The 27,400-nt window shown below is 38.3% G+C and overlaps 1 protein-coding gene across 1 annotated transcript in view; it reads right to left on the minus strand.

Annotated features, from left to right (window-relative positions):
- Positions 1 to 27,400, minus strand: part of LOC115653793 (contactin-associated protein-like 4) — a 292,466-nt gene that overhangs the window by 55,425 nt on the left and 209,641 nt on the right. The window contains exons 9-13 of the mRNA XM_030567453.1: positions 24,485 to 24,634; positions 19,707 to 19,878; positions 11,906 to 12,012; positions 7,315 to 7,434; positions 2,536 to 2,733 (exon numbers count right to left, since the gene is read on the minus strand). Of these exons, the coding sequence (XP_030423313.1) occupies positions 2,536 to 2,733; positions 7,315 to 7,434; positions 11,906 to 12,012; positions 19,707 to 19,878; positions 24,485 to 24,634 (747 nt within the window). The remainder of the gene's footprint in view (positions 1 to 2,535; positions 2,734 to 7,314; positions 7,435 to 11,905; positions 12,013 to 19,706; positions 19,879 to 24,484; positions 24,635 to 27,400) is intronic.

The raw sequence follows: 27,400 nt of genomic DNA on the forward strand, positions 1-27,400 counted from the left end.
AAGTGGCTGGCACCGCCCTGGTCATGGTCTCATTTCTAATTCTTTATGGTCACTAATTATAATTCTTTATCACTAGAAATGTGCACAACTCAAAAGATGAGAGTTTATTTAAGATAAGAATGTCAAAGTTTGTATGCTTATTTGATCTATGCAAATCTTGTGTGTCTATAAAACTAGAATGTATAGGTCTAGAGATAAATCCTCAGCCCACCATCTGTTTGCCTTCTGCTAGAGAGTACATAGTTGGAGCAATTTATATGCTGACAATCCCTGAGTTACACAGGGGGCTTGTGAGTTAGATTCACCTTCCCCATGCTTCTCTGAGTTCAGTTCAGGCAGATATGAAGATTTGGGCCCAAGACAACAGGCCTCCTCACTATATTTCTGTTACTTTCTGTTTCCTAGGAGATCAGAAATAAAAACAATCTGTTCCATGAATGCAGAAGTGAGGGGAGGAAAAGTTAATATAACCCTAAAAAAAATAATAAAAAGTTGGGTTTGGGTTGGTTTCAAGGAAGGATGAAGTACAAATTGATGCTCATTTTTATGGAAGCTGTTAGTTCATCCCTAGTGTCTACATCATAAAAAACAACTATGACAACTGGTACTTTTATTAGTAGTCTCAGCACAGAAATCAAAGACTGAATGGGCTTGGAGGCTGATCTACCTTCTCACCTGTAGAAATGTCCTTTCCAGAATAGAGTGAAAGTGCATTGTGTAGAAACATGGGAAACTTTATCTGATATTGCTCTTGTTAGCATCGTTACAAGTGATCTTAAAAAGCCCTACAAATTCTGCAAAACACTTTCTCGCTGAGTTTTATTACTTCTAGCCTGAAAAGATTTAAAATGAGACAGAGTCTAATACAGCCAAACGTTTTCACTGCATTAACTTGCTGATCAAACATATATATGTAACCCTCACCAACTCTGAATACTAATATATAGAAACCTAGAGTCGCAGTGGGACTGTTCTTTTTCCTTTTTGTACCTGTCTTACAGTCTTGCATTTTTGCTCAGCAAATGTGTCTAGCAAACACTTTCATCTCTCATAGTTGCTTTAAAATTGTCAGTTCTGAAATGATTCTATTAATCCTAGCAATCCTAACTGAAATTTAAGTCAGACATTTGGGAAATCTAATTGGGCATGATCCTGCATTCAATTCTTCAATATGATTTATTCCCCCTGAAGTCAGTGGGAATTATGCATATGTGTGAAGAGAGGGGCATCTTTTGGGTACTTTGATATCAGATTAGAAATGTTTGGCCATTTAGTCAAGAAAAGATACTGAGTTAAGATATGTAACTTTGTTGAACTGTAATCCCTGGTGATTACTATAGTAGTATTCATATAAAACATATTGTGAGTCAGATGCTTGTATACCATGGAGTTGGGGCTCTGTATGTCAGAAAGGAGTTTGGGAGGGAGGGAGAGGTAGTGTCAGGGAAGCAACACTTTATGCAGGAGGCTCACCTGTAAGCCTGGTAGATTTCTGAGCAGCAATTCTCATGAGAGTTAATACTACTCTCTGCAGAAATTCATTGCATTCCATACCTCTTTGAAGGGAGGGTAGGATGCAGAGAGGAGAGCTAATGTCTGCTTAGCTCTTGACAGCCATTCTGCTAAGAGAAGTAGAGCTCACAGGGCACAGAAGGAATGACCAGTTTTCTGCTGTAGCACCATTAAATCCCTCGATAGAAGAATGGCAAGTGTGGTCTGTGACATGAATCTTAGAATTTCTAGTGGACTATTCGTATCTCACAGATTTTTGTAACAGAAGAGACAATTGAGGCTTGATTTACAACATCTACATATCAACAGAGGAACCAGGAATATAAGCTTTCTTTTCAAGTTATTTTTTTAAAATTTAGAATACATTTTCAAAATTAAAATCAACTGAATAGATTGCACTCTACCAGGTGAGAATTAAAATATGACTTGAACACAATAATCTAGTTATGATATTTTGTTAAGACTTCTTTAACTACATCAGAAGGGCCTGTAATTTCCTTCATAAAATAACTTATTTCCTATCTTTTCAGCATTTTACTTTAGGTCTCCTCTGTGCTTGTGTATTTTGGACATTGGCATATTAATGTCTGCAATACTTTACCTCATGCCATTTGCAAATTCAACCACTACACGATGCCCAGTATCTGAAAGACTTCAGCTGATATTTATGCAGTGTTTTGTGTTCCTTTTACCAAATGTTTGCCCAATATTTAACCATTTTTTGACTAAAATCTAAAAATCCCCTAGAGGCAGGTCAGGAAAGGCTTTGTTATAATTTCTATTAAATTGTAGGTTTAAGGAAGACATTGGTTTTGAAAGTAGTTAATGCTTTGAATGAAGCTCACTATGAACTGACCTTGGTTTTTTTCTGGTTCAAATCCCACTCAACAACTTATAGATTTGGGATTTGTTTGCTAGATATTTAAGGATTTTACAAACTACAGTGGCAAAATGCCATAACCTTTGCTAAAGTAAATATCTATAGTATCATGAAACATAATAAAATTTGTCTGCTTTACTTACCTTGCTTATTTAAAAGCCTTGACTTTTTGCAGTGGTAAGCAAGCTCCTGTTCACAGTGTTCTGCGTAGTTAATTGTAGCCTGAAGCTGTTCTAGGGTGGCAGTATACTTGAAGAACACAGCATGTGGGTTCTCTCGATTAGCATTTTTGACTCTGGTTAAATCCGTATTGTTGTGCTGTATAACTGTCCAAGTCATGTCTTACAAAACAAGGAGGGAAAAGGTAATGCAGAATATGAAATAGCTGCAAAATTTAGCAATGGAAATAAAATGTGTAGTGAGGTACACCTGGGATTAATGTGAGTTTTCCTGTCCTTTTGGGGATGTGAAAAGGAACACAAAATGTCTGGGTAAAACGTTCCGCAATTAAATACACTTGATAGGATATCAATATTCCCTTTTCTGAAACTTCTGTACTGTGCATTCTGTCCTGTACAATTACTAGTCAAAGACAGACTAGATAAAGAGAACCAAATATCTATTTTCCAAACAATACACAAACTCTAAGCTAAAGTGTAATGGAGTAAAAATCACAGACCCTAAGCTAAAGTGTAATAAACTTTTCCTATGGTTATTTCTCCAAGGATACCCTGTTTATAAACTGAAACCAAATTATATCCAGGCTTTCATTATCTGCACAACATTTCACACTATTCTTTTGAATAATTGATTTTGTCTTAGAGAATTTATAGCAATGGCCAAAGCTCACCTTTCCACTGTCCTATACAAAAAAACAATACCAGAAACAAAAATGGATAAACTGAATAAATCCAGGTGTTATATTTATTGTGAAGCAGAGAGGAAGACAGGTGCTTCCAGCCACCCCAAAATCAAATGATAACTATAATTTCTGACACGTGTGACTGCAATTAAAATATCATCTATATTATCTACACAAATGTACGATGTGTACTGGGGCTGTTTTTAAAACACAAAAAGTCTTTCTTTCCTGACATTTATTGGGAGAATAAGTGTAAAACCTTAAGTAAAATAAAATAAAATATGTATTTAATTAATAATAAATGATAATAATCATGATGATGATGTACAAACACAAAACAAAAAGACAGCCTCTATCCCAAACAGTTTACAATCTATATAGAACTCACAATGGAATGGTAATTTTGGTGGTTAAGGAAGGTAGGTTCCAAACCATAGTGCCAATTCTGTCTTCTCACATGGGCATGAAAGAACCCAAACACCTTCAAATTAATTTGTTAGAACTAACAAAAAGACATCAAGCAATATGATTATTGGACTGAGGCACAAAGAGGGACCATGTGTCGGAGCAGGAGAGTTTAGACATGGAGCTGAATTCCAACATCCCCTAAATTCAAAGGGGTTTGAAGCCGAAACACCAGAACTGGATAAATTATAATGTATCTTATGCAAGACTCTGCACAGTTTCACAAAGGAGGTAGGGTGACTGGAGAGCCGGAAGCAATGAAAGGGAATGAGCAGTGGTACTATGCACAGCACAGCCTTTTTACCTGCACATTATTTATAGCTCCAGGACCTGACTTCATATGAACAAAGAATCATAGCAATTAGAGATGAAAAAGAACTATTAGCTTTTTCCTGTAATATGGACTCTTTCCAATTTGCACCCCTCTATTGTACAAAGGTGACAAATCGGGAACATCAAGAACATTCATAAATATTCTTACATTAATCATTGTAAAACTGATCTCTAGTTTCACAACAGTTGTGGCAGGAAAACAGTTTTACTTAGAAATTGCAAAAGACATGGTAAAAGTTGCAGCAAATAAATTAAAGAACCTTAATGTTACATGACAGATATAATAAAATCATATCTTTTATAATCTATTTGTGGCAACAGGGTAATGCTCTGGTTTGCTTGTGCTTTGTGAAGTTAAAAAAGACAGTTTTCAGCCACATTAACAAAACACAAGGAGCACAAAGAGTCCAACTGTCCATAACTATAGCACAGGTGACCAGGAGAGAAAGCTTTATACACACCACAAAATGTTAAGGACAATAGCAATCACTGTGCTTAGAGAGTGCAGAGTCCCTCCTTCATGTTCCCCTAGGGATGGTAAATTGCTTTAAACAGGGGCTAGAGGTAATGCAGCACACTGTTCTGTCTACAGAATGATACAGCTTACAGATTCCCTTCTGTGCACTGGGGAGAGACAGACTGGGATTGTGCCCTCAGCTGGCCCTATTAAGGTCTGTACAATCTAACCCAAATATCTAAAACTATTTTTTGAGAATAAAGATGAGTGAACTGGTTGCTTCTTAAATCTGATTTGTCTCAGTTGAGTCAAATTCAGAATCAGCAGTTCAGCAAACTGTTGGGACTTTATACCCAACTTAATTCTAGTAGACAATGGAAATGTTAATCACCCTCTGTCATTGCTGGCTTTGCACCTTCTGTAAGAGCTCACTTTTGTAGTCTTAACCATTTTGTTCGCACTGAACATATTTGTAGGCTTCAATTCTCCTTGGGCTTCAATCAATATTTTCCTTCTAACTCTGTAACAGTTCTGCAGACCTGTGCCCCCTGTACTTTATTTTCTATCTTTCTTGCAAAGTGGGTATGACTGACACAAAAGGGAAATTTAGAATAGAAAAACAACTAGTAATCACCTAGAGGATAAGCATGTAGCAAAAAGCCTATGGGAAGCATTCAAATGCCTACTAAACAAATATTGAACTTAAATTAATCTAGATATGCAGATTTATTACCAATACTTGTAAATGTTTTGCTAGAAGAAAGGATCACACTAGTGCTGTTGGGAAACAGGGAGCTAAAAGTGAGAGCAAGTTCAGAGCTATTTTTCCTACACAGCTCATAGCAAATGGAAAGAATGAGAGAGAAACAAGGCAGCTGTTACATCTACTTCTACATCCCCAGAAGGGGCGAAATTAAAAGAACAATATTTCTGAAAAAAGTTTTGTCACCTTGATTAGCTCTTTGGATCCAAGGCTTATGATTTTGAAACTGACCTCTAAGAACGAGAGAGGGTAAAGGAACCTCCCTCCTAGCTGCCAAAGAATAAAGCCACATGAATGTCAATAGCAAGGCAGCACTGCAAGAAATGTGGGCATCTGCCTTCACAGCCTCTAGTGGGAAAAGGGAATACCAGTCATGAGGAAACTGGGAAGAAGACAAATATAGTAGATTCATCCTGTCAGGCTGCATTTCTAGATGAGGAACTGATCAATGAGATTTGCTTAATGTGTTGAATAAAGAGTAATTAATAGAAGCACTAGCAGCTGTTCATGGATACACAAGGAAGGATAAATCAGACACTAAGGTGTACCTCGGAGAGTTGGTTTCCTCCTGAAGCTGTTTAAGGACACTAGAGTCTTTCTTCCATGAGCTTCTTCTTTGGTTCAACCTCATATTAATTAACAATGTAGCTAGCTCTCTCTGATGTCTTTTTTTTAGGGGCCAGATAGTTATATTGGTGATCTCACTAATTGTTAATCCAAAGTATGTTACCAATATCAGGTCGACCATTTTCTCAAAAAGTCAAAGCACAGTCTTTGTTTTTTCAGGTGGTTGAGATTTCGAGTGTTATCTAAATCCCAGCAGCACTGAGATCAAAGGAAGTTTCACGTTCATTTTCCATTATTTTGATGGAAGATATGTGTAAAGCCCCTTACACTGTTTTGAAAACCACAGCGAGTGGCTTTGCTTAGAGGTAGACTTCTATCAGTCCTTCAAGAAATAAACAAGATTATTACAGATCAGTAAAATATCTCTTTATTTTCCCTTGGTGTAACTACATTCAAAGAATATCAGTATGGTTGAAAAATCAAGCACTCAAAGTTTCAACAGTACCAGAAATAAAGTTGCCCATGTAAACTGCCTTAAAATTTAGGTTTTGTAAAAATATATTGTTATAAAACATGAGACCAAAAGAAATGTTTCTATTATTTTTTCCTATTGTTTCCAAAATAAACAGTTATTTTTTTTATTAAACGTTACCCTGAAATGCTTGTAACCCTAACATTGCAACACTGGATTAGTGCTGGAAAAACTTTAAAGTGAAAATTGCTAGAAAATGACCACAAACATAAGTAAAATTAATTAAAATGAAAAGAACACAGCATTAAAATGAAAAGCATATTAGATTTTGAACTAATTCAGCATCTACAATCTATGGTTAATTGCAGGCACACATAACAGTAGGCACAATTAAGATCAACTGGATGTCTAAATACCTTACTGATCCACTTATTGGGGTGCAAATAACAGGGTGCAAAAAATAAGGCCATATTTTGAAAATGAGACTATATGAGCCCAATTAGTTAAACCAGATCTACCCAGACCAATTACAAATAATACACAATTCAAAAGAGAAGGTTTAATATCAGTATTTGTCCCACCAACTGAAAGTCAACTCTGACTTACAATCTTTCATAAGGGTGGGGGAGGGGAAAAATCAATAATTTTCCTCCAAAAATTCACTTATATCTCAGTTTCTTAAATGCCTGCAGAGAAGTAAGATCTAACTTCATGAAACCAAAACTGTGCAGAAAATGAACTAGTCAGAAATCCTACACAAATAGGGCATATGTCCCATTTATGCAGAGCACAACAGGAACCCAGTGTTAGCTTCACAGTCTGAGTCTTATTATTCTAATTTCTCTGGTTAATTCTTTGTCAAAGATTCTGAGCAGAGGAGTCACCTTCACTTTGCTGTATACATGTACATTAAACTCTTGAGATACAAAACTTTCTACTTTGCTTCGATATAATGAGCATGCATACAATCCCAGCTGTGAGTTAAGGAAGTTTATCATCTCACCTGTCATATTGCAGTATACAAGAAAAGGTCCCAAGGGGCCACTTCCATCTGAATCGATATAGTAAAAGCCTGAAGTGTTCCCTGTATGCTTATAGGCTTCACATGATTGCTCATAGATGGCTGTAAAAGAACATCTTCCATCACAAATGTAATGGTATCATTTTACCTTTTATTTGGGGCAAGGAAAAAATGTGGGAAGTTGAACAATATGACATGCATTTAAAGGTGAGGAAAACAGGGAAGTCACACAGTAAAAAACTGTACTATTATTTGCATCAGTAAATAGAATTTCATTTCACTGGGGAAAAAATCTGAACGGGTGTTTTTATGGATTTGCTTTTTGCCTCCTAAATTAGGGGTCTTAGGGAGGGACAAATGGCTATGAAAACCAGTCATTTAAGGTCAAAATGAGTAATAGTTAGCAACTGACTAGATTATAAAGAATTTGGAAACTGAACATTAACCTTTTCAATTTAATCAGATCACCATACAATTGGCAGTGGTATAGTATTTCCAGCAATTCCAGCTGAAGTATTTATTTCATAACATTTTTACTCATGCTTTTGGCTGCTGGGAAGATCTTGTTTCTTCCACAGTTTTTTTCAGTATCAGGGTAAGCTTGTGGTCAAAGTCTGCAGTCCAAGAGTAAATAAGCAGCACAGAGAAAATTTTGTCTCTTCAATCCCACATAATATTGAATCTACATCACTCAAGAGTTAGCAATCTGAGGAGGCTTTATATGACCAAACCTTTAGAAACTGGGCTCATGAATCCAGCTCTATAATTAAATGGCAACAAACTACTAAGTAAAATAATATTGCTGGGTAATAATTGCACATCTGAAGTGCATCAGTTAAACCTTCTTAAATTATCCACTGCTATCTAGTACAGTTGTCCAATTAACTGTTTGTTTTTTAACTTGAATTTACTTTATCAGAAAGGAAATTTCCTTAACAAACAAAGATACAAGGTGGATGAGGTGGTATCTTTTATTGGACCAACTTCTGTTGATGAGAGAAACAAGCTTCTACTCTTGCACAGAGCTGTTCAATTCTGAAGAAGAGCTATCAGTAAGCAGGAAAGCTTTTCTCTCTCACCAGCAGAAATGGGTCCAATAAAATATATTACCTTACTCACCTTGTCTCTCTAATATCCTGCAATCAACATGGCTGCAACAACACTGTATACTTTAAAAAAAGATATTTCTAAAAGGAATACACAAAATAAAACAAAAACAAAGAACATACACTTTTCAATTTCCTTTATAAATGGGAACACAACACAGTATGAATTATGAACACTGAAGGAGGCTTTTATCCAAAACATTTGTCTATTTAAGCTCAGTTTATTCAGATTTACAACTGGGTATATTATTACACAAAATAAGGTAAAATTCTTGAAAAGTGCTGGGATTGACGGCACTGTAGCTAAAATCTAATGTTAATCCACAGAGCAGGTTCAGCAGAGGCAGAAACAACGTAAATTTCTGGGATAACTGATCCTGAATTGGTGTGGAAAGCTGGTAGGCCAATCTACTTGTCTATTTGGTCTTTTGCACCTCTATCAAGTAGGGTTCCACAATTTAAATTGTGATGGTAGTTCTGTGATATACAGATCTATCTGGCATGACAGTCTGAGAGCGCTAATTTTAAGGCTGCCCAAACTACTTCATGTTGGAACAACTTTCAGGGCCTGATTCAACTCCCATTAAAGCTAATGAAAGACCTCCCAAACAAAGAACCTGGGGTTAGGTGAGTGCCATTTTTTTCCAGTTCTTTTACTGATGCATTACAATATGTCAGCCATATTGAATTGGGTCCATAACACTGAATTATAAAGTAAGGAAAATAAACATCCTCATTAGCTAAAGATTACTAAATGGACCATTTTTGCCACTGCTGGAATATCCAGTAGGCACAGTCAAGGTCACTCACAAGTTTCAAATTATAGCTCCTTAGAGTAAAGAGCCTTAAATCAATTCTCAGTATAAAATAAAAGGATAAAAGTACTATAGAGGCAGTATAAAATAGCATATCATAATATCCATTTTGAATTTTATACTAGTAGTGACAGCATGGGAAATTATAATTCCTCTAAAGCAGATTTTGGGAGTATGGTTTCATGCTTCACAGTGTTGCCACTGATCAAGAACTCATTGCTAGGCCTATTACATCAAGAGTCTCAATGTTCATTCAATAACTAAACAGCCATATTATCTTTTTCTGTAATTGCACAGAACTCCCATTGAAGTCAATGAGAGTGTAGTTCATAGAATAAGGGAAGGATACGGCCCTTAACTTTGAGACTATTGACAGAACAGCAACATCAGACTATACAGTTGGAACCATTACTAAAATACTGTAAACAAATTTAAAGAGACAGAATGTTATACTGCTGCAACTACTATATCACATCTACTGTATACTTCACAGGGCTTTCTTATTATTAATAAAAAAAACTATACCTATTTTTCAACATTAAAAAATTGAGCAGGGAGACTTTCATCTACCTTATGGGGCTCTTGATGAAAAGTTAGAAAATGGAGTCCAACCATTTTTTTTTACATCCTTCATCAATTGATTAAGTAGATAATTTATAAAAAAAATTATGATGCTTAGTCTTGTGATCCTCTAATAGAATACAACAGGAACAGCTCACAGTGATCTTTGAAAAGCCTGTACCATCAGTGTTCTTCCCTTGCTGTAAAAATTTTACTTTATCCATAAATCTTGAAAGGCTAGCTACCAATTCATTTGGAGTTCATATGGCACAGAAACAGTAATTATTGTAGGCAGTCTTTATAAAGCTTTGCATTCAATGTAAACAAGTAGTTTTTCCAAAATCTGAAATTTTTCAGAACAGATCAGGAGCCTACCCTCCACATGATTCCCAAAAGGAGTTTTGAGGGCAAACAACTTAACTTGCTTTCAGAGAGAGAGAGAGAGAGAGAGAGAGAGAGAGAGAGAGAGAGAGAGATGGACAAATTATGAGTACAACTGTATGACCAGGTTGTTTGTGGCAGTAGCGGGCTTGGCTCAACAGCCCTGGGACTCATTCATGGTTTACGTCTTATGTTCCTAAAGCTCATGCTTCAGGGTTTCAGCTGGCCACTGGCATATGTTTGGAAGAGGTTTCTCCCCAACACAGTGAATTCTGGCAGGCTTTTTGGATGGCCATGGCTGGAGATGGGACACTGGGAGTGGGGATCAGGGCTTTGAGGCAGCACTTGGCTTGGCTGGCTGGGTTTTGCTCACATGCTCAGGGTGTAACTGATTGTAATATGTGGGGCTGGGGAGGAATTTTCCCCCAGGTCAGATTGGCAGTGAGTTGCGCAAAGTTTTGCCTTCCAGTATATGAGTGTGGCTCACTTGTCAGCATTATCTGGGTATATATCACTTAATCATTTCCCAGCCATTGCAGAAGAATCAAGCACTGGTGCACCTTGGTCCCTCCTATTTTGTGCCAGTGGCACATAATAGTCTAAGTCTCCTATGAGCTACAATACTTCAGTCTAATTTCGGTTGCTGGTTTTAATGTGCAGGTGCTGGGTGGTGTTGGTAGTCTGTGTTGTTACAGGAGATCAAACTAGATGACCTATTGGTCCCTTCTGGCCTTAAACTCTATGAATGTCATGACTATTTTGAGACAGGAATTGTATAAATTGTGTGAAGATGGGTTTGTTTTAACCACACTTTTTTTCTTTTGGCTATAATACTGTATAGTCTTTTTGGTATTTTCAAAATTCCTTTGATAGTGCTTTAGACAGATTTTTTTCAAGTATACATGCTGAGAACCGGAGACTAATGACTTTCCTTAATAAACTGTCCCAGTACACAGAAAAAAACTAATGGGCTTTATGCTCATCTCATATATCCCAGTGTAAATCTAAATCACCTCCTGGGAAATCACTGGAGTCATATTAAACTAGTGAAAGTAAGACAAGAATCCAACCACGGGTGTGAAACTCATTCAGTTACATTTATGGTTAGGCTGATATTTTCTGAAGTTCTCCCTTATATAGGCTGATCCTGAAAGGACTCCATGTGCAAAACTCCTACAGATGAGTGAAAGGTCAGTGATGTGCCTGCTAGATTGGGTTTACAGGGCCTTATTATCTGTTCACATACACCAGATTTACCCCACTGTCACTCCCTTGAAGTTACTCCTTGAAAATTACTTAAGTATATGTTAAAGTTTAAGTATATGCTAAACCCCATTGATCTTCAAAGTTAAGCATGTGCTTAGTCTTTTTCTGAATAGCATTGAAGTTAAGTACATACCTATATGATTTGATAAATCAGAGCCTTATATCAGTGTGAGAGGAGAATCACGTCCTCAGTAAGTAAATCATGAAATCTAAGAACTAAGGGAGAAATATTCCAAGACTCATAAGGGATTTAGGACCACAAATCCCACTGACTTGCAATAGGACTTGTGCTCCTTAATCCTTTAGACAATTTTGAGACTCTTTCCTTGAATCAACCCTTTGTGAATATTAAGAAAACTGACATGCCTTTTAATAGAAAATTGTTTCTTGTAGCAGTAAAATAACTCATAACTAAAACAGTATAAGAAAGTGTCTTGGGCTTACAGGAATGGCAAGTAGCCCCCATGTAACCTGTATTTTCACAGTTGCAGTAGAAGCTGTTCCAGGTCTGTGTGCATTCACCACCATGTTCACAATAATTAGGCAAACATCTAAAAGGACAAAAAGAAACATTTTCACCTTAGTACAACTAAGTGACATTTACAGTAACCATAGTTACTACAGCATGAAGGTGGTCTTTATGACAATGATGATAACCGAGGTACAAAGGCAGATGTTGTATGTATAGGTCAGGGACCTGCAATGAAAATACATAAATCTTGTAGTCATATTGCAGGAAGATATCAATTGGACTGAAAGAAAGTTGGGGAAAAGGAATGTCCCCTTTATCTTCCCTGACTAGACCTAGTGTCTGCTCCTAAGGCTGCTAATGATGCAAGAAGAACATGAAACATATCAATAACAAAATTAAACATATATAATTTTCATTGTGGCTGCCAGCAATGAAAGTATGGTACCGATTGATACACCAATAATAAATTAACATTGATAATTCACTGGGAAATTTTGTAACAATTGAATTTTCTTCCATAAGATATTTCATAACTATAATTCTGTGGATCATTGTCCCTATTATATGACTATGAGATGTATAAAATACTTCTCTTTTCAGGAAACTATAGGATTAGGTAGTGGTCGCCATCAGAAAATAAATATTTACAGACTGTTACCATATATTAGTATCTGAGATACTTGAGTTATTTCCTAATCAAAGTACAGGCAAACACTTAAGTATCTCAGATCCTACAGTGAGGTAACTATGGATGAATCCAGATGGTTAATTGTTCTTTCAGTTGCACGAGTGAAAATCTGGAAAAACTCCATTATTTCAGTGGAATTACTTTTGATTTACAACGGTGTACCTAAGAAGAAAATTTGGTCATAACTATTCAATGGTGAAAACTGCATGACTATCCCTAAGTATAAAGTACAAACTACTATATGATTTGCAACAATAACAGCTTCCTAGAAAGATAGTATCAAAGGGGAAATGTGTGATTATGGGAGACTTCAACTTCCCGGATATAGACTGGAGGACGAGTGTTTGCAAGAATAATAGGGATCAGATTTTTCTGGATGTGATAGCGGATGGATTTCTTCATCAAGTAGTTGAAGTACCTACGAGAGGGGATGCCACTTTTGGTTTGGTTTTGGTGAGCAGTGAGGACCTCGTAGAAGAAATGGTGGTAGGGGACAACTTTGGTTCGAGTGATCATGAGCTGATTCAGTTCAAACTAGATGGAAGGATAAATGAATGTAGATCTGGGATTAGGGTTTTCGACTTCTCGAGGGCTAATTTTAAAGAGTTAAAGAAATTAGCTAGGGAAGTGGATTGGACAGAGGAACTTGTGGATTTAAATGCGGAGGAGGCCTGGAATTACTTTAAGTCGCAGCTGCGGAAATTGTCGGAAGCTGCATCCCAAGAAAGGGGAAAAAAACCATGGGCAGGAGTTGTAGGCCAAGCTGGATGAGCAAGCAACTCAGAGAGGGGATTAGGAAAAAGCAGAAATCTTACAGGGAGTGGAAGAAAGGTGGGATTAGCAAGGGAAGCTACCTTGGTGAGGTCAGAACATGTAGGGATAAAATGAGGAAGGCTAAAAGCCGCATTGAACTGGACCTTGCAAAGGGAATCAAAACCAATAGTAAAAGGTTCTACAGCCACATAAATAAGAAGAAAACAAAGAAAGAAGAAGTGGGGCCGCTATACACTGAGGATGGAATGGAGGTTAAGGATAACCTAGGCATGGCCCAATATCTAAATCAGTACTTTGCCTCAGTTTTTAATAAGACTAGTGACGAGTTTAATGATGATGGAGGGATGATAAACGGGAATGTGGATATGGAGGTGGATATTACCGCAACTGAGGTAGAGGCCAAACTTGAACAGCTTAATGGGACAAAATCGGAGGGCCCGGACAATCTCCATCCGAGGATATTAAAGGAACTGGCACGTGAAATTGCGAGCCCGTTAGTGAGAATTTTTAAGCAATCGATAAACTCGGGGGTTGTGCCGTACGACTGGAGAATTGCTAACGTAGTTCCTATTTTTAAGAAAGGAAATAAAAGTGATCCGGGTAATTATAGGCCTGTTAGCTTGACATCTGTAGTATGTAAGGTCTTGGAAAAAATTTTAAGGGAGAAAGTAGTTAAGGACATAGAGGTCAATGGTAATTGGGACGAATTGCAACATGGATTTACTAAAGGTAGATCGTGCCAAACCAATCTGATCTCCTTCTTTGAGAAGGTGACGGATTACTTAGATAAAGGAAATGCGGTAGATCTAATTTACCTCGATTTCAGTAAGGCGTTTGACACGGTTCCACATGGGGAACTGTTAGTTAAATTGGAAAAGATGGGGATGAATATGAAAGTTGTAAGGCTGATAAGGAACTGGTTAAAGGGGAGACTCCAGCAGGTCATATTGAAGGGTGAACTGTCAGGCTGGAAGGAGGTTACTAGTGGAGTCCCTCAAGGATCGGTTTTGGGACCGATCTTAATTAACCTTTTTATTACTGACCTTGGCACAAAGAGCGGGAATGTGCTAATAAAGTTTGCGGATGACACAAAGCTGGGGGGTATTGCTAACACGGAGAAGGACAGGGATACTATTCAGGAAGATCTGGACCACCTTGTAAACTGGAGTATTAGTAATAGGATGAAATACAATAGTGAAAAGTGCAAGGTCATGCACTTAGGGATTAATAATAAGAATTTTAGATATACGTTGGGGACGCATCAGTTGGAAGTGACAGAGGAGGAGAAGGACCTTGGGGTATTGGTTGATAGCAGGATGACTATGAGCCGCCCATGTGATACGGTTGTTAAAAAAGCAAATGCGATTTTTGGATGCATCAGGTGAGGTATTTCCAGCGAGGATAAGGAGGTGTTAGTACCGTTATATAAGGCACTGGTGAGACCCCATCTGGAATATTGTGTGCAGTTCTGGTGTCCCATGTTCAAGAAGGATGAATTCAAACTGGAACAGGTCCAGAGACGGGCTACTAGGAGATCCGAGGAATGGAAAACCTGCCTTATGAAAGGAGACTCAAAGAGCTTGGCTTGTTTAGCCTGGCCAAAAGAAGGCTGCGGGGGGATATGCTTGCTCTATATAAATATATCAGGGGGGTTAACGTTAGGGAGGGAGAGGAATTATTTAAGTTTAGTACTAATGTAGGCATGAGGACGAATGGGTACAAACTGGATATTAGGAGGTTTAGACTTGAAATTAGACGAAGGTTTCTCACCATTACGGGAGTGAAGTTCTGGAACAGCCTTCCGAGGGAAGTAGTGGGGGCAAAAGACTTATCTGGCTTTAAAACTAAGCTTGATAAGTATATGGAGAGGATGTTATGATAGGATAGTTTAATTTGGGCAATTGATCTTGGATTATCACCAGATAAGTCTGCTCAATGGTCTGCGGGGAGATGTTGGATGGGATGGGAACTGAGTTACTGCGGATAATTCCTTCTTGGGTGCTGGCTGGTGAGTCTTGCCCACATGCTCAGGGTTTAGCTGATCGCCATATTTGGGGTCGGGAAGGAATTTTCCTCCAGGGCGGATTGGCAGGGGCCCTGGAGGTTTTTTGCCTTTCCCTGCAGCGTGGGGCATGGGTCGCTTGCTGGTGGATTCTCTGCAGCTTGAGGTCTTCAAACCAATTTTGAGGATTTCAATAACTCAGTCCTGGGTTAGGGGTTGTTATAAAAGTGGACGGGTAGGGTTCTGTGGCCTGCCTTGTGCAGGAGGTCAGACTAGATGATCATATTGGTCCCTTCTGACCTATGAGTCTATGATCAAGAAAGTGTATGACATTTCAAAATGCTGTGTAAGGACAGAAGATAGAGAGACTATTTGGTCTGATATTGTTACTCAAGTGCAGCAGGAATGCATTTTAGCATCCCTACTTTTCGGCAACATCAAAGGAAAATACAGGAGTTACGTGGAGTGGAGGAAAACTTCAGGATTTTGATTTTGCAGATGACATAGTTTGATTGGACAAAGACGACAATGCTATGAAAAAGACCGCTACCAGTATCAAATGTGAGGCTGACAAAGTTAGATTAAGAATCAGCCAAAAAAAAATAGTGTCATGATCATTGAAATAATAACGAATAATCAGTCCTCAGTAATGATGGTGCATATGTGACAGATAGCGAAGAAGGTGGCATGGTTAACAAGACTGTGTATCTTGGAAACACAATCAGAGCTGATGATTAATTCTATAAAGAGGCAGAAGCAAGAACTGGGAAGGCATTGGAGCTTTTATGAGACAGGCAAACATCTGCAAAAATAAGTAGGTCCCCACAAGAACCAAGATAAAGTTATACAATGTCATCGTGACACTTATAGTGTTATGCACTTCTGAAACTTGTCTAGTGCTAGAAGCTCACAACAGAAAACAATACAGTCTATCAGAGATGTTGGTGAAAAACAGTTGGTGTCCGCTGGTGGGCTAAAGTAATCAATACTGATATGTTACAGAGGACTAGTCAATAGACTGCAGAGAAAATGACTCAAGAAAGAAGGCCGAAGTGGTTTGGTTATGTCATACAGATGTCACAAAACATTCCTAGACAAGCCCTTGACGGGATATCACCTGCTGAAATGTGGAAAAGAAGACAGTGGATGACATGACATGCTGCTGCATAGAAACAGACTACAATGGAGCAAGAAACAGCACTAGAGAGACAGAAGTGGATTCTGGTTTGCCTCCGGTGCCACTAGGCATGGGGATGTCTAATCTACTCTTTCCCCCACTCTGTCCATGCGTTGCAGGAAAAGAGAAAATGGCTTGTCAGATCTGGAGTGTGAGGACCTGTCACTATAACAATAAGAATAGCCCTCCTTATGCTTTGGCAATTAAGGGGCAGTGGAGATAGACATGGGAGGGAATGAGAAAGAGGGAGAAGATACAGATCAGAAAGAATGGAAGAGCAGAGGTAATGGATGAAGTAACATTGGATAGAGAGAGTGAGGAAAGGGACAAAATGAAGAGAAAAAGTGGAGAGTGAAAAAAGAAAGGAGATAGCAGGTAAAGAGTGAAACAATTTGGATGGAAATTATACCCTTCCTTGTATTCCATAGCCATAAGGGTCCAACAATTCAGAGGGTGAATCTTGACCCCACTGATGTCAATGTGAGTTTTGCCCTTGACTTCAGTGGAGCCAGAAGTGTACATTTACACTGCAGAGAAAGAGACACACCAGTCTAGACACTTGGGCCGGAACCTGGGCTCCGAGACCGAGAAAGAGAGTGTGTCTCAGAGCCCAGGCTCCAGCCCAAGCCTGAATGTCAACACTGCTATTTTTTGTTTGCGGCTCAAGCCCTCTGAGCCCAAGTCAGCTGACCAGGGCTCAGAGATTCAGTGCCACAGGTGTTTTTATTGTAGTATAGACATATCCTGAGTGTGCCTGTCCCTCACTCTAGCACTGGAAATTTGCGAGGTAGGATTAATGTTCTATATGGAATAAAATACCAAGGGCAGAAATAGAAGTTATAACTAAGGCTATGATTTAGTCATGGGTATTTTTAGTAAAAGTCATGGAGAAGTCACGGGGCTGCAGAGCCATGCCAGCAGAGGCCAGTGTGGCTGTTCCCTGGGGTCAGCCCCACCTGTTCCCTGGGGTCAGCCACACTGGCCATTGCAGAAGTCACAGAGGTTGTGGAAAGTCACAGAATCCGTGATTTCCGTGACCTCCATGACATACACAGAGCCCTAGTTATAACTATACATTGTTTCAAAAAGGCATCAGACCAGTATTTGTGTGTTTACCAATTCTAACTTAATTGAAGTGATAGAGTTTTAAACAGATGGTCTTGCATTCTTCCATCTTTGAATTTTTCCTCTCTGTAAGTTTATTTGTAAAATTAGGAAAAGGACTACAAGAATAAAAGAGCAAACTCCCTTCTTATTATCAAAAGGTAGAAATATTAGTAGTGACATCAGAATGGATTAAAACTGAACCCTCTTAAAAAGATGGGAAGCAATTTGTAGAAATGTATACACTTGCTCAGTTCTGAACCTACTGTGACAAACCCAAACCAGTGGAGTACAGGAGTCTGGTCGAGGGCAAATATACTGGTCACTGGATGAGTAGTTTTCTGTTCCCTGAGTGACCAGAGCAAGGGCTGCACTAGAGTAATCAGGAACCTGCTAGAACCAGTTAAGGCAGACAGGCTGTTTAGAACACCTGCAGCTAATCAAGGCAGGCTAATCAGGGCACCTGGGTTTAAAAAGAGCTCAATCCAGTCAGGGAAGGTAGAAGCCAGAGGAGAGGAAGTACGTGTGAGGAGCTGGGAGCAAGAGGCACAAGGAGCTGAGAGTGAGAGGCTGTGCTGCTGGAGGACTAAGTAGTACAAGCATTATCAGACACCAGGAGGAAGGTCTTGTGGTGAGGATAAAGAAGGTTTTTGGAGGAGGTCATGGGGAAGTAGCCCAGGGAGTTGTAGCTGTCATGCAGCTGTTACAGGAGGCACTATAGACAGCTGCAATCCACAGGGCCCTGGGCTGGAACCCGGTGTAGAGGGCGGGCCCGGGTTCCCCCCAAACCTCCCAACTCCTGATCAGACACAGGAGGAGTTGACCCAGACTGTGGGGAAGATCACTGAGGTGAGCAAATCTGCCAAAAAGCGCAGGACTCACCAAGGTAGAGGAGGAACTTTGTCACACTACCCTGAACAGATTGTCAGCTATGATGAATCATAGCTAATGTAGGTTTATGATAAACTACAGTACTCTAGGGCAATGGTTCTCAATCAGGGGTACATGTAACCCGTGGGGGTACTCAGAGGTCTTCCAGGTGGTACATCAACTCATCTAGATATTTGCCTAGTTTTAAAACAGGCTATATAAAAACCACTAGCAAAGTCAATACAAAGTAAAGTTTCATAGACAATGATTTGTTTACACTGCTCTGTATACTATACACTGAAATGTAAGTACAATATTTATATTCCAGTTGATTTATTTTATAATTATATGGTACAAATGAAGAAGTAAGCAGTTTTTCAGTAACAATGTGATGTGATACTTTTATATTTTCATATCTGATTTTGTGTGTGTTTAGGTGAGGTGAAATTTGGTGGTACGCAAGACAAATCCAGACTCTGGAAAGGGGTACAGTAGTTTGGAAATGTTGAGAGTTTACTCCCTAGAGCAGTGGCTGACACTACTAATTTCATGTATTAATGTTCTGAGAAAAAAAAATTAAAAAACCCAATAGTTTTATATGACCTGCATATACGTATCTGTTTACTTAAAATTAGAAGGGGGAAACATTTTTGTTATTTTTCTTTATTATGCAAATTGAAAACATCAATCACCATCAGCTTTATTACTCTCCAAATTTGCACATTTACGGTGAATTTCCTCAGCCTCTAAAAAGGACCTTTCCCATTTTCACAATTCCTTGCAAGGAACAAATACAATAGACTACACATTACTTTTTTAAAAAGCACTCCACTGCAGTGCTCAATGAGGACAGCATTAGGAGTTTCAGTTACAGGAAGGAAGTTGTTTATTCCATAAATTTATAAGATTTTACAATAAGTCAAAACCACAACAAACGGTTCTTAACTGTATTTACTGTAATTTTATTTGTAAGTACTGACTTAATACAACTGAAAAGATCTTCTCGTCATTGAAATGAGTACATTGCAATTGTTCTAGACTTTAGGGCATATGTGGAAGAGTCAATCTTCTATTTTCTGAAAGCTCTATTCTTGAACTCCAGGTAAGTGTGAAAACAACTCATTCATAAATAAATAAAAATAAACAGACTTTCCTTACCTGTCTATAATACCACACAAGTCTATCTGAAGGTTACTGAAGTTACTAAGGGAATTTTGCTGTACTGAAATTAGATCCACTGCTTTGCTACCAATGGTAATAAGTCTCATACATCCTTGAAAACCAGCACATGGACTTTTACATTCAGAGCTGTTGCCATTGTTAGGACAACCTGAAACAAAAACAAAAATAACTGATTTTGGAAAAGATTCATCTTACAAAATCAATTTGTATATTTCAATCCATACTCTAAAAGCAGATTGAAAGCTGCTGATTTTCTCTGAGGGCTTTGTGGGGAGAGTTTAGCCATGAGCTCCTTTGAATGATGACTTTGAACCTCTTGGCCTTGTAGTGTAACACTATAATTCTCTTTTTGTTCCTGTGCACTATGTGATTTTTATAAGGAATTACATCAAAGAACTGGAGTAAAATATAACCCAAACATCAAAACCTAAATTCAAATGAGGTTTATCTTTACAGAAGTAAGCTGTTCACAAACACACTGGTGTTATCAGTGAAAATATTCAGTGAGTGTGACTTGGATTGTGTAAGAGTTGTAACATTTGTTTTTCCAAGTTAAAATAAAAATAAAAGGAGCTACTGAATATACTGATGTTTATTTATTATTGTACTTTTTGTTTTGGTAATTTTTAAAAGGTATACATATATATTATCTTTGAACACACAAATATAGTGCCCATAAAATATATAAATGAAGTCCTTTGAAAGAAACCTGATCAGCAGGCATATTGTGAAAATGTTGCTGCAGGGGAAGAAAAGGATATAATGAATAGATCATAGTAAATGAATACTATATGTAAATCAGTTATCTACTGTAGTATTCAGGTTGTTTTTGGAGAGAAGGGGACTTCCATTTAGGACTCATTCACTTTGATATACAAAGCAGTAATAGGTTACTGAGCAGCTACATGACAAAATATGCCTCCAATTTATTTGTTTGCTGGCTTTCTTCCAGAGGTCAACATTACAAGAGGAAGGATGCACAGGGATGCTACTTTGCTCTTAATCAAATAATATGGCCTCCTGGGTGAGATCCAACAAAGAGCTTCTTGTCTCCTAATGTTTGCATGCAATGACTTAAAGACACTTCCACATTCCATTGAGCTAATAGGTATTTTCTAAATCCTGCAAAAGAATGATGGCATTTATTCTATGGGAAAATGAAAACTAAGGAATACATTGAAGTGAGGGAAAAACAGCACTGAAAGCCTGGAGAGATTTTCAAAAAGTACTGTATACTACAGAACATGAAGGAAAACAAGAGCTTCTTCTCCGGCAAGGCATTGACTCCCCTAACTCTTATTGTTTTGTATAGGAGTTGAACGTGCTTAGGACTTCATCAGTATTGGAACATAAGAATTACAACATTTTAATCATATACTACTCAATAGGACTAAAGATTTTATACATGGAAAAAATAAGCAATTCTGTCCTAATTCACATCCTTGCATGTCAATGGATTTGCAAGAGTCCAAGGGAGGGCAAAATTACCCTCCCAGAACCTTAAAAATATATTTTATTATAATAAATAAAATATTATGTGTAAAATAATAACCCACAAGAACCTTAAAGATCTGTTTTATTAAACAGGTTTTATGTAACTTGTGGTAAGACAATCACTAATTGAATATTTACAATTAATTGTGCATTTTTAAAAGAACTAGCTCACAGATCATTAGAAGTTTAATTAATTTTGCAATTACTTCTTTTCCTCATAGCATTCTGAAGTTCTATTATTTTCTCCAGAATAAATTTAATCTAGTCTCATATTCTTTCATAACCTTTTGTCTTTTGAAATATTTTGTCTTCTCATCATTCTATTAGTAAAGAATAAATATTTTACATTAATGTTAATGAAAGTGATCTTCAGGCTTGTGGTCAGCATTCTAAGTAATATATCAAAGTGAAAGCAATAATTCCATAAATCATGCAATGTTCACCCAATGTGAATATGTATTTTTCATTAATTTCTCCTCGTCCTTACAGTTGCCAATCACTACTACCATTTCCAAGTACAAGAACTGGAATATTTGGCATTTTCTTGACTCCTGTGTGATCTGTGCTCGTGTTTGCCGACAAACCTAAAGAATTTCCAAACGAATTAAACAGATTCTTAGCAAAGATTAAATCTCTCTAATATTTTGTATTCCCTATGAAAATACATTCTTTTACTGGAATGCTTCTCTTCATATTTATACAGGTGTACAGAGACACACTACATATTTCAACAAATTCCGACATGACATGACAAAAAGAAAGGGTGTTCCAAACTCTGTTGATTTTCATCAGCTATTTCCCAAGTTTGGATGATATTGTACAGGCTGCTGACTTGATCATAAAACTATACTCAGAGAAGCTGAGGGGTGGTTAGTCAATTAGAGATTTCAGTGGTTTTGGCATTAATTTTACCCCCAAAAGATGCACAGAAGTGTTTTGTTGTACAGCTTAATTGGTTATGTCATTTTTTAAAACTGCCCATGTCCCTTCTGACGTGGACACCTGTGCTATTAGCTCTGCAGTGTTCACCGGTGCAAAGCACATAATCAGAGATGTGAGAGCCGAGAGCCAAGAGCCGTGCAGAAAATACAAACATGAAACAAGATTTTCCCCTTGTTTAAACAAAAATATAACAGATATTATCAATCTCTGCCTATTTATTTAGTTTTTTACATGGTGGACCTCACACCTTGGTATCCGAAGAAGCCTTCATATTAATCTAAGTCACTTCTGAAAATGGGAAGTAGGTCCTTCTAAAAATGTTGCCCATGATGATCATTATGATCCCTTCTGGCTTTAGAATCTATGAAATTTGTATTTACAGCAATTAGCCATTTAAATAGTTACAGTGAGTTTTACAATTCCTAGATTCATAGATTATAAAGCCAAAGAGATCATTGTGATCATCTAGTCTGACACAGGCTACAGATCTCCCCTGAATTAATTATCATTTGAACTAGAGTACCTTTTAGGGAAAAAAAACCAAAAACACATCCTATATATTGATTTTAAAACTTCCAGGATGAAAAATCCACAAGAGAATTCATCATACTAAGTACAGAAAATATTGCAAATACCACAACTACTATATAAATAGTAAAAGACAAGTTAAAGGGGCCAATTACAGGTGCCAATTAAAGGTGCCAATTACACAATGAATATACATAATATTCCAGGGGATAGTTCCATTAGTAAGTAAGTATGCGTTTTAACTAAGACATTAAAGTACAACTTACTGCTGAAGCAAACAGAACTGCCAATAATTAATTATTTTTCAAATGCTCTCAAAACTTCAAGACACCACAAACTTCACTACAGCCGTACACATTAGTTACCACCTAAGTGAGAGTGCAGCAATGAAAATTAACACCTGCAGATAATTGCCATTACTATATCTCAACATCATAATAATTAGGAGCAGAAAAAGATGCTGCAGTGAACCCAGGCTTGATTATTTCCTGTGACAGAGCTCCTCTTCGCATGGTTAGGTGGGAGGGGATAAAACTTCCTGATTCTTAGGGCCAACCACAGCCCTAATTGTTATAACAGTGCAATATAGGGGACTATATTTTCAAAAGTGCCTAATGACTTTGGGTTCCCAGACTGAGTTTTAGAGAGTGCTGAGCAGCCACACTTGAAAGTCAGGCCTCTTTAAGGAGATTCAAGTTGAGAAAATGAAACATGAGGCAAGCCAAATGATTAGGCACATTTGAAAATGTAGGCCATGAATAACAAGCATTGTTTTTTTATAGGCGTCGCAGCCCTAAGCCTATGCTCAAACATGGCATCTGTATGGCCAATTGTCGGTCAAAAGGTCACATTGGTACCAGGTGCAACACCGTAGTGCAGTGTGCTACATTATAGTGCCGTGTGCATTTTCCCGCCTTTTTGCCTAGTCACCTAAGGGTCAGGCTAGTGCCTTGTGCAAAAATACCAGTGTGCCATGTGCATAAGGGTAGTGTGCTGTATGCAGATCCTGTTTACATGGAGGGCTCCAGCTCGGAACCTGGAAGGCGAAGGAGCTGGGGACCAATCAGATGCTGACACGAGTAAGAGAGCTTTCGAATAAAACCATGTCTCACCCCAAGATCTGCAGGAGTATCCACATGTTAGCCGGAAGGCCTGGATCCCCCTTCCAGCTAGAAGGGTCTCCTGCAGATTTTGCTGGCTCATGTCGTGTCAGGATTATTTCCCGCCAATTTGTCATGCCCTTGGTGTCTGTACTGCTGGTCAGCTGCACCTGGAGTATGGTATTTGCATTCTAATTTCTGTGAATATTCTGTTTGCTTAGCCTCTTCTCTTTTTCCCTTCCTTATTTGGTACAGAACTGTATATATTATTGTTATTTGGTGCAAAGTTGTGTATATAGTATATGAGAGTTAAATTGCTGTATTAATTGCTATTGTGGTTAATTGTTGTATTTTACAGTATTTGGTTAATGTGCGCACAGTTTATTTAGTTTTTGTGTATCTGTTCTGGATTTTAGTAAGCAGTTAATTATAGATTGTTTGATTTCTTGTTGTTGGATGTAAATAGATTGTTTCAAGTTGTGTGTAGATTCTTGTTCTGATAGTATTGCTAGTTGGTAAAAGTGCTCCACCCCAGCCCAAGTTATAATTTATCCCATTAATAAACAGCCACTTGGTTTGAACTTTCAGTCTGTCACGTTTTGATTTTCACTCGATCAAAAACTTACTCGAACCTGCATTGGTCTCGGACAATAGGCTGTTATAAATATAAACAGAAATAGCATTTTTCACCTCCAAAGTAGTAGGTGTCTCCTGAATAAATATGTGTAGGTACAGCAGCATGAGCAGATGAGGTTACGTCATTGTCCACCATTAGATTCATACGACTTCGTTTGGCAGACAAGGAAACTGAATGCCACTGGCCATTATTTAATCCAATACCTAGGAGGAAAAACAAGAGTAAGCGGAAACACCTACAAGTACTATTTATTAAAATTGATCTTCATAGGTTTTAAATGGAAAGAATATGATCAGCATTTAATAAACTACAGTTACTCAGATATACAAAGAAAGAAAAAAGAAAGAGGGGATATCACTATATCGTGAAAACACAGAACTTCTTCCATTCCTTTTCCTTGCTTTTGATAGTTAAAATACCCTCCCTGGATGGCAAGTGATGTTCCTAATTATCAATAACACATCTCTTTATAGTTAGTGCCTATTTTTGTGTCCTAACTGAGTAGGGGCTTCTGAAAAGAAGCACACAGATGCTTTATACAATTTCAGATTAAGATTCCACAGACCCTGCTACTCACAGAACAAAGCAAGCAGCTTCTCTAACCATGACTAAATGAACTCTTCAGTAAAACTCCCAACCTGGAATGAACTCCCATGATCCAGCTGCTATAATTAATACTCTAACAGAAAAACCTGGCATGCATAATGGAATGAATTCTCCATAAACACTACACCAACAGAAAATGCCCCCTCTCAGTCTAAGAAGGTTACAGTTAAGACATAATCATGACAGTACTTTACAGATAGCACACAACATTATGGTCGCTATTACTAGGACATTATTTAATCTTTGAAAATCAAATGCAGCCATTACCTGGAAACCCACAACAATATCAAAATGTTGTAAATGCTGGGATTACTAATAGAACTGTCATGTCAATGTTACATTATTTATTTTTGTTTGGTTGTCTGTTTTATAGGGACTTTGGGGAAGATGTCTTGAGATTGTTTACCAGGAGTTCAGGCATATAAGACCAGTTGATATTAACTAGAATTGTATAGGTGAATATATCAGGTAACAAACTAAAGCCCCCATCCACATGCTTAAGTGCAGTCTTGAATAAGAATCGTCTTTTGAATCAGGACCAAATGATGTAGCCCTTGAAATATTAAGGGCTCTTTTCTTCACTTGTATACTCTGCAGAGAGATTAAATTTGTGTGTTATTTGAGTAACTGGTTTTCCTATTTATTTTCATTTATTTCTATAGAATTTGGTGTGTATTCTGGGAAAAATTGCAAGCAATTTGAAGCATACATTTATGCTAAAAACAGAGAAAGGAAAACATAACAAAAAGGAAGAAAAGGTTCAGATGGCTAAATTACTCATAAACCAGGATTATTTAAAGTATACCTCTACCTCGATATAATGCTGCCTCAGGAGCCAAAAAATCTTACTGTGTTATAGGTAAAACTGCATTATATCGAACTTGCTTTGATCTACCGGAGTGCACAGCCCCGCCCCCTCGGAGCACTGCTTTACCGCGTTATATCCGAATTTCTGTTATATCGAGGTAGAGATGTATTATAAAACAAGCACATAAGAGAGTTTTAACTCGCACAGCAGCACACACTGAGCATATAAATCTGTCTCACAGACCTTGGCAGAATGACGAGAGGTGTATATCCACATGGATATATTGTCTGTGAAGAAGTTCTCTAATATATTGGACACTAACATGTTGTTTCTCTACATTAGACTTACCTATCTTTTGTCTTTCCCTGTTTTTCCACTCCAACAAGCACAATTGTTGTGGACTCTAAAAGGAGAAATGTATTCTCTATTCAAATTAGAATTCTGCTATATCCTCTCCTTAGGCGGAATCTCAGGAGAACTGGGGCTATAGATTGTCTTGTCCTGCCCTCATGCCTTGTTAAGGAGGAATCCGTTCCAAAACTCAGTGCCAGAGAGCAAAAGGGGTTGTTTACTGCCATTCTGCCAAAATGCTGACATTGATTCTTTGGACCAGCGATGTTCAATGGAAAGAGGGTATCTGAAGATCTAAAGTGTGCGCCTCCTTACTTCCCAAGAAAAGGGAAACAAAATATTTAAGTGGCAGATCTGGTGGCTCTAGCAGTAGTTAGAAGCTCTGTTACATGGTGGCACCGACGTCTCATGAGCAGCCTGTGACCAGGTGTGTGTCTGCACCTCTCTTAGTCGTGGTGACTCATCAGAGATTTCTCAAGGATTTTGGGTACTCAGGCTGTGTGAGACATAAAACACACCCTTTCCAGTGTATGAGTCCAAGAGAACCCTTCTGGTGTCCTAAATGATGTCTTTATACAGTCCTAGCCCTGGTATCAAGCTGTACCCCAAGGCTTTGTCCACCTGAGTCACTATACAGTTCAGTTTCCATTCTGGGAGATGTATCAAAGCCCAATACAGTTTAATCCCTGATTCTCTTTGGGGTCTTCAATCTCCTTTCTGAGGTTAGTTCAACTCCCCTCTCTGGGAATAAGGTCATTCCATCTGTAGCTGGTGAGTGGGATCCAGGCCCAACTACTATTCCTGCTGGGGCCTATGGACCCTATGAATAGAAGCCATGTGCTACTGTGTCCCCTTTAACTCTTCACTATGCTGCTACAGTTCCCTGGGCCACTTCCCTGTGGATGCAGCACCTTCACAATTGCTTCACCCTTACCAGAGGGCTGACATCTTGTGCTCAGTCCCAGCAGCGAGCCAAGAACTCCTTCTTGTTTCCCCAGTCCCTGTCAGCAACTGCTCTGTCTGTGGTCCTCAGCTAGCTGGGTACACCAGTCTCAGTCCTTAAGCTCCCAACAACAACTGACTGACTCTAGCCCTGGAGCTCCTTTCATGTGAGCCTGCTGGGCCCTGATTGACTGCCCCTTGCAGCTTCTCTTTAATTGGCTGTTTCCCAAGCAGCCTCTCTAGGCCACTTGGAGGACTCACC

Source organism: Gopherus evgoodei, chromosome 6, assembly GCF_007399415.2.
Source record: "Gopherus evgoodei ecotype Sinaloan lineage chromosome 6, rGopEvg1_v1.p, whole genome shotgun sequence".
NCBI classification, from domain to species: domain Eukaryota; kingdom Metazoa; phylum Chordata; order Testudines; family Testudinidae; genus Gopherus; species Gopherus evgoodei.